Here is a 12,750-nt window from a genome sequence, read left to right on the forward strand (position 1 = left end):
CCCGGCCGTTCTCCTTTCCCTGGCCTCTCCTCCCCCTCCTGCCGCCCTTCCCCGCCCTCAGCGCCGACTTCTGGGAGGCGGCCCGGGCACCCCCCAGGGCCGCTTCTCCAAAGCTGAAGATTTTCATCTTCGCATGAAGAGCTGAGAGGGAGGAGGCCCCAGCGCAGGCTCCCGCGTGGGTGAAGGAGGTGAGTTCTGGGGACCCCCCCCCATGTCAGTGCAGCCTGTCTGAGGGGAAGCTGCGTACGGGGAGGGTCTCCTCTTGGGGGGGTGTTGGAGGAAGCGGGGGCACCGTCAGACACCGAGGGAAAGCGGGAGCCATCTGCAGGGAGCATCGGCGCCCCAAATGTGTCTGTGACGGAGGAAGAAAAGAGCCCAGCCCCCAGCAGCACCCTCCTACGGACCCACTGGGCAGCGTTAGATAACAGCAGTGCCCAACCGAGCCTCGCCATTCTGCACAAACGCACTGCTAACAGAACAGAGGCAGAGGAGCAGCTCTGAAGGAGGAAACCTGGGGTGCCATAGTGTGGGGGGAGGGGAGGGGACCAGGCTGTGAGCCCCAGTCTGGTGGGGGGGGGGGGGGGAGCAGGCTGGGAGCCCCCGTCGGGGGGGGGGGAGGGGAGGGGAGCAGGCTGTGAGCCCCAGTCCGGGGGTGGCATCTCCTGAGGCCGTTCCCAGGCCTCTTTCTTCCTCCCTACATGTCCCGGGGCATTTCCCTGGGACTTTTAAAATGTGGCCAGTGTCATCTCTCTTCCTCTGGAGGCTATGAAATGTAATTAATTTTTATAACTGCCTATTTTTATAGATGAAAGGCAATAAAGTACTAGTACATTAAAATTCACAAAGAAGTTTTACTTTGAACAGAAGTAGGCAGTGAAATATTCTTGCTAAAGCTTTTTTTATGTCCATTAAGTTATCATCAATGAGTGTTTAGCCTTGTGCAGTGTAGTTAGTGCATTATAATGTGTAGGAGATGTGCCCTTTTGAAGAAAGATTCCACCTGAGGTTCTGATCCAAGAAATAGAGCAGATCTTGTCTTGCTGTTGCTTGGTGTGATTTATTAGTTTATAGGACTTACAGCTTGACAGATGTTAGGGATCATGTTGCAGATGAGAAAACTGACACCTAGGGAGGTGTGTCCCCTCCCTGCCTAGGGAGGCTGAATCATTTTCTCCAGGGCCCACAGGTAAGAACAGCCTTCGATCAGGTCTCCTGACATCCAGACCCACAGCTGTTCAATGGGAAATCTTGTAGCACCAATGTTGACTGGTAGAGAAGACATTCTTACACAGGCCACACTGAACAATTATAGAAACATTCAGAATTTTGAAGTAATTCTTTCATAGTACCATAATACTTAGATGCTGAACTGGTGTCCAACAAAATAGTTGGACATTTCCATGATGGCATGAACAATTTATATGAGACATAACATCTATTGGAAACTGGTCACTATTGTGGTCACAGATAATATATTCTCTGTCCATTTTCTTTTTTTCCGGATCAGGGAGGGCAGGGCAATTGGGGTTAAGTAACTTGCCCAAGGTTACATGGCTAGTAGTGTTAAGTGTCTGAGGCTGGATTTGAACTCAAGTCCTCCTGACTCCAGGCCAGTGCTGTATTCACTGCACCACCTAGCCACCCCTGTCCATTTTCTTTAAGCTATATGCTTGAAAAATTACTCTCTGGAAATCTGGCTCTATATTGGGGGCAGAGGAATGAGTTTCAATGATCCTTGTTTTGCTACGGTCTTACTAATATTCTTGTCCAACACAAGACTAGAAAGTATAGCCTATCGTGGGTTACTCAGGAAAAAAGATAGTAGACAGTGTTGACCACTGCCCTCCTAACCCGAGAGTAAAACTAGGGAGGGAGAGTTAAATACTCAAGTCTCTTCCAGGCCTGTGAACTGATTCTGGACCTGGTCATCTGAGAAACGCAAGTTCTTCCGAATGGGGCGCATTTCCTTTAGGGGTTACTCATTTTTAGTTTCCGGGGGAATTGTCAGGCATCTGTTAGTGCCAGTGAGCCCAGCTCCTGTCCCAAGCTGGAAGCGAGCGCTATAGTAAGAGCTAGTTAACGGCTGTGAGTGGCCAGGCTGAGTGGAGGTGTGTGCCACTGACTCGATTTAAAGGCAGGTGACTTAGCACAGCCACTGAGTCACTGACTTGCCTTCTGGTGCCATATAGAAGAAGTCTGTAACAAAATTGTTTGAAAACTAGACTCTGGATTCTAGATGATGCTTTGTGAATGCACAAAAGACTTTAGGGGAGTCTGTGTTAACACGGATTTGTCTCCTTTTATATCAGAGTTCTAGCAGCCCTGCTATATGTACTTTTAAGAAAAAATCTCCTTCATATTCCCAGAACTCCTTAGGGAAGAGTAAATAGAAAATAGGAACAAAAGAGCACAGTCCTGAGTGATGGCAGCATAAATGTAGAGGGCTGAAGCGGACCTCAGGTGCTAGGCATATGAGATCCTATTATGTCACAGATGAGGAAACTGAGGCCAGAGGAGACAGGAAGTTCCATTTTTGAGTGAAGGGCTCTTTATATTTGTGATTTTTGAGGGTGTGTGTCAGCAGGCAACTAGCATTTATTATGGACTTTCTTGGCCCTTAGTTTCCAGGATGACAAAATCTTTCTTGAACTAAGAGGCAGAAACTTGCTTCTTCGAAGCCAGCCCCAGCTCCTGCTGACTAGAAATTAGCCTAAGGCAGCAAAAGCTGTGTGTAGAAAGTAACTCTTCTTTGCCCAGTAACTTCTGCCTGCTTGAAATCTTGAAGAATTCCTAGTGTCCCAGCTACACTTCCTCACAGCACAGGCTTGACTTTTTTAATCCTTTAATCCTCAGGACCTCACTGAGTGAGGGTCACTTTAGAGAGGATAGTTGCTAGGATCCCCAAGCAAGCCCCATTCCCCAACCATGGGGCCAAACCCGGGATCCGGAAAGGACTGGGACAGCCACCAGCCAGCCTGGTATTTCGTGGGTGGTTTTTCTTTGACTTCTCCACTGTGTAGGCAGAGTTTCAGTTCCAGCATGTATTAGCTTGCAAGTCTCTGAACGTCATGTGTTGTGGTGCCTGGTTATGTAAGCTTGCTAGCGTGCTTTACTGAAGAATTGTCTGGGACGCACACCTTTTGACTCAGTGGGCTCCTGGCCCTTTTGGAAGGAGGATGGACCTGGCTGTTAGCTTCTCTGTTTTGGGCAAAGTATATTTTACTGCCTTTAAAACCACTAGAAAACTCATTCATCATGTTCCTATTCTTGTGACAGCCCTGACCCTTCTCCTTGGTAGAATGGAACCCCCTTGAAGGCAGGGACTAACCTACTTTTTGTATCTATATTCCCAGCTCTTAGAACAGTGTCTGGTGCAAAAACACTTAATAAGTGCCTTTTCATTCATTCATTCATTCGTTTCCTTCATTGAAGTCTTAAGAGGCATGATGAGAAATGTTTTACAATCTAAATCACCCAGATTTTTATGAAAATGAGGCCTTTTGTAATTTCCTTTGGAACTTCCAAAGTTGGCTCTTGGAACTGATTGGCTGGTCTGCACTCAGAGTTCAGCAGTGTGACTTTACTCCATGGATGTGTAAGAGTGGTAGGGTGGCAATATATCTAGAAATCTGGCTGGGAGGACAAGTCCCAGAAGTCACTTTTCAAATTAAATAAATAAATTATTTTATGATTATGTAAATAAATAAATAATTGCTTATTTAGCATTCTTTAAAAAAAATTGGAGTTTTGAATTTTCTACTTCCTTTGCTCATTGTGAAGGCAAATGTGATATCATCTATGCATGTGAAATTGTGCAAAACATGTCTGTATCAGGAAAAAAAAGAAAAATCAAGAAAGTGCGGGGGGGAAAAATTGCTTCAAATAGAAGCTACTTTCATTGATCTAACTTGATGCTATTACATTGCAGTCTCCCACCCCTCAAAATTATGAAAATCCCTTAAGCAAAATGATTATTTTTACCCTCATTGGTTCTTTCTAAAACTTCTGTCCTTTGAGTTTATCCACCCCATTTGATCCTTCTGGGAGTTATCATCTCCGTTTTACAGATGAGGAAACTGAGGCATGCAGAGGTTAAAGGTCTTGCCCTAAGTCACATAGCTAGTAAGTGTCTGGGCCTGAATTTGAACTTGTATCTTCCTTACTCCAGGACCAAGCTCTATCCATGATACCATTTAGCTGTCCTCAGAGCAGTACCTTACAAAGATCACTTGCATAGTTGTGGGGAGGGTGGGTTGCAGAAAGACTAGACCCTAGTCAGGAAGAACTCATAAAATGCTGGTAGGAGAAATCTGATTGGACAGAGTTGGGGGAGGAAAAAAGTGTTATAAATGACTAAGGAGGATGCGGTGATGTCAGCAAAAAGACAGGCGGGCTTTTGGAGAGGAAAGAGCTGTTTTCAGGGAATCTAGAAAGACTTTCCACCTTGGTTTTAGTTTCCACCCCTACCCCTAACTTCCCAACAAATCTGGCCTGTGTTTGTTGTCAGAAAGCCAGGCTTTGACTCTGGGGCTTCCTGAGGAACCTTGGGTGGGTTTCCCCTCTTCGGGCCTTCATTTCCTCATCTATCACAAGACCCCTTTCAGGCCCAGGTCTCAGGGTCCTGTGGGTGAATGCTGAGCCCATTCCTGAGCTCTTTTCCCTTCTGGCCTCACTCACCTTGGCTAAGAAAGTCCCCCCAGAGGGGCCCAGCTCAGGCACAAGGGCCTTTCCCGCTATTGGAGCAGCCTTGGGCTTGGGCAGCATTGCAGAGAGAGCAGGATCTGGGGCTCCTGGGGCTGCCCTCCTCCCATGTTCCTCTCTGGACTGGCCAGAGGCTTATTAATCTGAGCTTGAGCCCCACCTTTTGTTTCCCAGGAAAAGAGGAAGGTCTGGGCTCTGGGCTCCAGGGTTTACCTGGGAGGTGCAGACTGTTCAGAGGACAAAGAGGCACTTGTTTGGAAGGGAGTGACTCTTTTAATGGGAGGGAAGATAGGACCTTTTCTCTGAAAGGGGTGAGGTCTGCATGTTTCCCTTTGGCTGATTGGAAACGTCCCAGCTGATGGATCTTCTGGCTTGGTCATCCACAGCTTTGTTAAACCGAGGTCAGCTCTTCTTCAAGGGCTATTGAATCTGGCACATTCTACATCTTTGGGACATGTTTGCATTTTTCTGACACCACTCTGAGTACTTTGGAGGTGAGGTCAGAGACATACTAGAATCTTGAACTTGCTGTCTCATGGGCACCTCCAACTCCACCTGGCCAGAACAGGTGCAGTGACTGTTGGGAATGAGCGCCTTTGCAGCCTCCCAAGTCAGTGGCCTCCTGCACCAGCCCAGGCCATCATCCAACTTGCACATCTCATGTCCCTCCCCCCTCTTCCTGGACCATTGTCAGCTTCTAATTAATCTCCCCCTGGACTAATGGAGTGGTGTCCCCCTGCAAACCGTCCTCCAGACTTCTGTCACAATGATTTTTTCCTAAAGTATATAAAGGTCTATGCCATCTCCTGCCCACTCCCTCTCCACCTGTGGCTCCCAGTTTCCTGCAGGATCTAGCTCTTTCCTCCCTTTGCAGCCTTCTGACAAGTTACTCTCCTCATTCACACTGTGGTGCAGCTTCATGGGCCCACTTGCTGTTCCTTGAAGGCAGCACTCACCTGCCATCTCACCTTTGCCCTGGCTTTCCCCAATGACAAGCATGCCCTCCCTCATTACTTGGGCCCTTTGGGATCCCCTGCTTCTTTCACGGCCCTTTTCTGCCTTTGGCCTTTCCATATCCCTCTAGCTGCTAGTGCTTTTCCCTCTGAGCTTACTTTCCATCTATTCTCTCTCTACATATTTTATATATCTGATTGTTTTCATGTTCTATTATAATTAGTTCCTTGAGGGCTGGGATGGAGGGTCTGGTTTTGTGTCTCCAGTGCCTGGCTCTGGCTTGTAGTAAATGCTTGATAAAGGCTTATTGACTTTGATCCTTGATCCTCAATTTAAAATACATCTCCCCATCCCACTCCCATTCCCCAGTAATCTTGTTATACAGGAAAATAAAAACTGTTTAGGTTTAGGGCTTCTTATTTTCATTTAAAAAATCTGATTGGAGTATCTTTAGTTTGATGATAAAGTCGGCTGTTTCTTTCTTTATAGGAAATGCATAATTTTGAGGAAGAGCTAACATGCTCCATTTGTTATGGTATATTTGAAGATCCTCGAGTATTACCATGCTCCCATACATTCTGCAGAAATTGTCTGGAAAATGTTCTTCAGGCATCTGGTAACTTTTATATGTGGAGACCCATAAGAATTCCTCTGAAGTGTCCTAATTGCAGAAGTACAGTCGAAATCCCACCCCCTGGTATTGAATCGTTACCTATCAATTTTGCCCTAAGAGCTATAATTGAAAAATACCAGCAAGAAGAGCACCCAGATATCGTTACCTGCCCTGAACACTCGAGCCAGCCGCTCAACGTTTACTGCCTGTTAGACCGCCAGCTGGTGTGTGGCCACTGCCTTACCATAGGCCAGCATCATGGTCATCCTATAGATGACCTTCTAAGTGCCTACGTGAAAGAAAAGGATACTCCCCCAAAACTTCTTGAGCAGTTGACTGACAATCACTGGATAGATGTTTGTCTGCTCATTGAAAAGTTAGAGGAACAGAAATCGCATTTTGAGGAAATTGTCCAAAGTGATAAAGAAATTATCCTCCATTATTTTAAGAAGCTTAGTGATATATTGGACCTGAAGAAAGATGCTTTTCTATCTGCTTTGCATGATGTTAGGACCGCAATTGATGAAGAATACTCTCCACAAATTGAAAGAATGAAAGAAATAAGAGAACAGCAGCTTGAATTGATGTCATTGACTACATCTTTGGGAGAGGAGGAATCTCCCCTTAAATTCCTGGAAAAAGTCCACAATGTTCGTCAGCGGGTACAGGACTTGAAACAAAGAAAACTCCCTAACATCAAGCCTCTTGAAATTTATCCACGAATTGGTCAGGTGCTGAAGGAAGAATGGTCAAGAACAGAAATTGGTCGAATAAAAAAACTTATGGTTCCAGAAATAAAGCTTTCGCCCCAAAGGACACAATGTGACCCAGCCACCAAGGAGGAGAGGAAAGCAGAGTTTTTGAAGATTTTAAGCATTTTTATATTGACAATTTTTTCAGGGATATTGATGTTAATATTTTTGTTTAATGAACATATGCTGCCCATTTTAAATGACGTAAGGTTAGTGTATTTCTCAGAAGTTTCTCAATCTCTGTATCATACTTTGTCTAGCAACATGTATACAGTTAAGGAAACAGTGTGCCACACTTATCATATGCTGAAGGGATTAATATGGGACACCCTTGTTGTTTCTGAGAATTCAGATCTGAATTAATTATGTTTGCCTCTCTCTAGCCAATTATTAATTAGCTGTGTGAAGTGGGGAGTGGGGACAGCAAGATAAAAAGCTCAGCCTTTTGCCAATGCTACCAGAAATGGCAAAGTGTCCCCTTTGTTGCTTTGTCAGGGCTTTACACTGTCGTGTTTTGGGCAGGGTGAAACAAAGGAGGGAGGAGGAGAAGAATGCTCCAGTGATCAGCTTTTGAATTACTCAAAAGTCGACTGTAGTTTTCTAATTGTTTTGAATCAAGATTATTCAAAATTTACTCTTCCATTTTGGCTAATAAAGATCAGCTTTTATAACACTGTGACCTTTGTGTTTCTCCTGAGATGGTAACATGGTCCATCCTTGCCATGACCTACAGTCAGTCAGCCTCTTCCCATTCTCAGTCTGTGACCCCTGCCCTGGCCTTACTTTCCTCTCCCTGTAGTCATGACCCTCTAGTTAAGGTCTAAGTCAGTTATAAACCATTCCTGTTACCTTGCCCCCTTCTGTTAGGGCAGCCTCACCTTGGCTTACCTGCAGGAACAGGCTTCTTTGCTCCTGTTTCCATGTCTGATAAGGCTCATAGGTCTCCAGCTCTCTAATCCCACTGCCTCTTTTTGACAGATGAAGAGATGAGGCCTAGGAAGCTTGTGACTTGCCTCAAGTCACACAGGTACTTACTGAAAGTGAAATATAAACTCATTGTTCTTTCTGCCCTGCACCCTCTCCTTGACTGAGTCTATCCCATCCCCCACCACCCTTGTTTGGATCTTTTTCTTCTCAAGGCTCCCATGCTCACCCTGTGCCTCCATTCTCAGCAATCTTCTTGAGAAAATAGAGTATTCTTGAGTCTTTTCTGTTAGTCTGCACCTTAATATCACCCTCATGTCTTTGCTTTGGTCACCAATGAAGTGGGTATTTATTTTCAATGAACAAAGATCTATTTTCTCTCCCTCCCCCATTGGAAAAAAAAATCCTTGTTAGAAATATGTATGATAAAGCAAAACAGATTCTTCCCACGTTGGCCACATCTGAAAAAATACATGACTCAGTCTGCCATCTCTGTGTCAGGATGTGGGCAGCAGGCCTCACATCCTGGGCATTCTGGAATCAAAGTTGGGCCTAATTTGTTCTTTGTCCTCAGCTGGTTTTCACCTGCTCAGTTTCCAGTTCTTTCCAAGGAACGACTATAAAAATTTTTGTGCACATGGGTCCTTTAACGCTTTCCTCTTAAGGCTGTACTCCAGACTTTCTGTTGAGCTGTGTTTGTATTCCCAGCTCTTAGCTCAGTGTCTGGAACACCAAAAACGCTTGACAAATGCCTGTTACCTAATCAAAAGACTTCCTTTGATCTCTGTCAGCCTGATAGAGGCATTGCTGGGTGGGGAGCCCCTCAGTTCACTAACTTTCAGGGCCTGGCTCATAACTTCCATCAATGTGCCTGTTTTCTTCCAGTCAATCCAATATCTGTCAGTTTTGCTAATCTGTTGGATGTGAGCTGGAACCTCAGAGTTGCTTTAATCTACATTTCTCAATTAGTGACTTGGATATTACTAGCCTGGATACCCTCCTTAGAAAATTTCCAGTTCACAGTCGTATGTGTATGTGATAGAATGCTGATCTACTGTTAAGAAAGAATCAAAGGAATAGCTTCAGAAACACAAGGGAAGACTTGTCTGAACTGATGCAAAGTGAAGTGAGCAGAACCAGGAGGATAGTCTGTATGATAACAGCCATGTTTATAAAGGCAAACAACTTTGGAAGACTTAGGAACTTTGATCAACAATGACCTACCACAATTCCAGAAGATGAAAGGGGTTAGCTCCCTTCTGATAGTGATAGATTCAAAGTGTGACTTGAGACCTTTTTTCCCTCCCCAGATAAGGGCTGCTGGACTATATATGTTTGTAAAAGGGGAGAGAAAGGGGCAAGGAAGGAAAGAATTTGGATCAGAAAACGTTTTTTAAAAAGAAGAAAATTGACCATTTATCAAGTGGGGAAATGGCTTCCTTTTTCTTGTAAATTTGAATCAGTTCCATATACATCTTGAAAATGAGACCCTTATCACTGAAACTTGCTTCAAAGGTTTTTTTTTTCCCCATTAGCTGTTTCCCCTCTAATTGTAGCTGCATTGGTTTTGTTTGTGCAAAAACTAAATTTTAAGTAATCAGAATTGTCCACTTTATCTTTTGTGATTCTCTATTCTTTGTTCAGTTATGAACTTTTCACCTAACCATAGATCTGAAAGTCAATCTCTTTCTTGTTTCTTGACCTTTATCTTGTCACTAGACTTTGATAACTTTGAAAGAGACAATGAGGCTGACTGCAACTCTGCTTCACTTAAATCCAATTCACTTTTAGGTCAGTGTCATTGGTCCTCTGAACACAAAGAATAAACAAGTGTTTCTGATGTTACCCTTTATGTCTAGGCCATATATTCTTTTGGAATTTATAGTGATATAAAATGTGAGATGCTGGTTTATATGTAATTTCTGCCATAAAGACTTTACATAGTTTTCCCAGCAGTTGTTGCATAGTGAGTTCTTGCCCTAGTAGCTCAGGTCTCTTTGAGTTTAGCGAACCCTAGCTTAGTGTGTATATAGTTTGAAATCTGGTACTATTACCCTTTCTTTCCTGCTATTTTGTTTTTTCCCTTGAGATTCTTGACCTCTTCTTCCAGATGAATTTCATTAAAAGTTTTTTTTCTAGTTCTATAAAGTAATCCTTTGGTAGTCTGAAAACTACCAAAAATGAAATGTAGGTAGTATTTTAATTTTTACTGTGTGACTGAACCTACCTATGAACAGTTACTATTTCTCTATTTAGGTTTGCATTTCTGAAAAGTGTTTTGTAGTAGTATGCATATAGTTACTGTGTCTTGGCGGATAGACTCGAAGGTGTTTTATACATTCTGTAGTTATTTTTAATGAAATTCCTTTCTACTTTCATGGGGAGAAAGGAATCTCTTTGCCAAGGCTAATCAGGTTTCTTGTGGCCTTGATCCTTGGCCCCTTCCATCAGACTTCTCCCTTCAATCTTTTCCCCTGCCTGCTAGGTGCCAGGCCATGTGCTAAATGCTGGGGTTACAAATAGGAGAAACAAAGCAAAACTATCTGCCCTCAAAGAACTTAGAATCTAGTGGAGGGAGACAAGACCCAAAAGGAAGCTGACAAGTGGAGAAGGGCTGGCCTACCTGGCAGAAGGCCGTGATGTAGAAATCCAAAGGAGTGGGGGTGGGAAATGTGGGGTGGCTGGCTTGGGCACCCTCCCTTAATGGAATTTTCGGGGGTAGCTCTGGGCTATAGCCTCCAGTCAGAGGAGTAGAGGGTACTCATGACGTGACTCACACTTTTTTTTTTTGTAAGTTTTTAAAATTTATTTTAAACTTAAAATAGAAAATGAGAAAAGAAAGAAAAAATCACTGCCATGTACACAGCAGACCCTGAGAGAGGATTCAGTATAAATGCGTTTCCGTTTCAAGAAAGCCTATATAGTAAATACTATGCACTGTTTTCAAAGCCACCTAGATTTTCTTTGCTTCCTTCTTGGTTTGCTTCTGTTCTCGGCTGTGTACTTTTTATTTTTTCTCCCTTCCTCCCCCGTGCTAAAGAAGGCTACAATTAAACATATCTATCTATCTATCTATCTATCTATATATATATATATATGTATGTGTATGTGTGTGTGTATATACACACGTACATAGATTCCTAAAAACATACACATATACACTCATACACATACTATATACACTCATAAAACCATACTATGCTTATTTCCTCCTATCATCTGTTTCTCTGCAGGTTGATAGCATCTTTCTTCCTAAATCCAATTCTGTCCATGTTTTTCTAAATCAACTAGCTCATTCCCTACACCACAGCAATTCCAACCCAGTCATGTTCTATCTGAGAGATTGTCTTTGGAAGTCCCCCCCCCCCCCTCCCAGTTTTCTGCATTCCTTCTATCCTCGGCTACATAGGTTTTATTTACACAAGAAAATTTGAATTTAAAATAACCAAAATTAGCCATTTTACCCTTCAACAATACTCTCACCTTATAGTTTAAGGGCTGATACTGCTGAATCTGGTTTCTTTGAAGTCCTTAACCTTTTGTTCCTAACTCAGTAAGAAATTTTTTAAATAATTTAATTGAGATGGCATTAAATAAATAGCTTTGGTAAAATTGTCATGTTTATATATTGGCTTTATCTACCCATGAACAAGAGATATTACTTCAGTTATTTTGATGTGAGAATCTTGCAGGAGAAGGACATTCCTTGGCACATGATGGAAAAGTCCAGAATAGTATAATCAAATGGGAATCTTGAACAGAACATAACCAGAATGTATCCCTTTTTATTGATCATTAAGTTTTCGTTATAAAGAAGTTGGTTATAAGCTGAAAATTGTCCCTGATGACCTAGTGATGCACGGGACATCGTTATCAAACTCAGACAGAAATGGATCCCTGCGCGCTAGCATGCTGACTTAGAAAACCACAAATCCCTATCATCGAGGCTGTATTTTTATTGATTTTGTTAAGCATTTCCCAATTACATTTTAATCTGGTTCCTGGTTGGAACATGGCTGTACAGGAGAGCAGGCGGCTGCTGGCGCAGGGGGCCAGGTAGGTCCGCGCCGTGGAGGCGGGCGCTGTCCAGCGGTGCCCACAGCGAGGAGGGCTCGGGCGGCATGTGGAGGACGCTTACCTGCTTCGTGGTGCTCCCCGGGGTGGTGCTCAGCACGCTGAACGCCTACCTGAAGTCGCGGGAGCATCACGAGCGCCAGAATTCGTCCCCTACCCCCATCTCCGCATCCAGACCAAGCCCTTCCCACGGGGACACAGAGACCATACTCTATTTCATAACCATCACGTCAGCCCTCTCCCAACCCGGTATGAGGATGAGTAAAGAAAACTGGGAGCCTGCTAATCAGGCACTGGGGACCAGAGCAGCGGCTGGACCAGCCTTTCTATGTGGAACAAAAGATTACAGGGGACCTTAGGTTCACCTGCATCACATGCGACAAATGTGCTGAACTTTTATCATTTTGCTTGTGATTGGGACGGCTTAAATAAATAATTCTAACCCTAAAAAAAAAAAATCTGGTTCCTGCATTCCTTACAGCCTGGGGACTTTGATAGCTCTGGTTTGGTACCTTTGGGCCAACCACTGCCAGTGAGGATTCATTGGAAGAATCAGGCCATGTTTAGTCTGAAAAGATGACTCAGAAAATGCCCGGGAAAGGCTCTCAGGTAGGAGAAAAAGGGTTGTATTGGACACTAGTGACCAAAACCAGGAGCACTGGGGGCTAGCTCAGATGATTATATCCCTCTTCTACATAAGTGACAGGGACTGGACCCCTGATGTCACCAGCA

At 43.9% G+C, this 12,750-nt stretch overlaps 2 protein-coding genes and 1 pseudogene across 4 annotated transcripts in view; 2 read left to right on the plus strand and 1 right to left on the minus strand.

Moving 5' to 3' along the window:
* LOC138157740 (E3 SUMO-protein ligase KIAA1586-like) overlaps positions 1 to 12,750 on the minus strand; it is a 50,788-nt gene that overhangs the window by 29,536 nt on the left and 8,502 nt on the right. The window lies entirely within an intron of this gene.
* Positions 144 to 7,699, plus strand: TRIM59 (tripartite motif containing 59). The gene is made up of 2 exons (XM_069083492.1): positions 144 to 188; positions 6,145 to 7,699. Exon 2 carries the CDS (start codon positions 6,148 to 6,150, stop codon positions 7,381 to 7,383), a length of 1,236 nt encoding a protein of 411 aa, XP_068939593.1. The 5' UTR covers positions 144 to 188; positions 6,145 to 6,147; the 3' UTR covers positions 7,384 to 7,699.
* Positions 7,848 to 12,476, plus strand: LOC138157739 (cytochrome c oxidase subunit 6A1, mitochondrial pseudogene; annotated as a pseudogene).

The sequence above is a fragment of the Petaurus breviceps genome, unplaced genomic scaffold (genome assembly GCF_028583685.1).
Source record: "Petaurus breviceps papuanus isolate PSGF00001 unplaced genomic scaffold, PetGlider_PUasm1.0 173, whole genome shotgun sequence".
NCBI classification, from domain to species: Eukaryota; Metazoa; Chordata; class Mammalia; order Diprotodontia; family Petauridae; genus Petaurus; species Petaurus breviceps.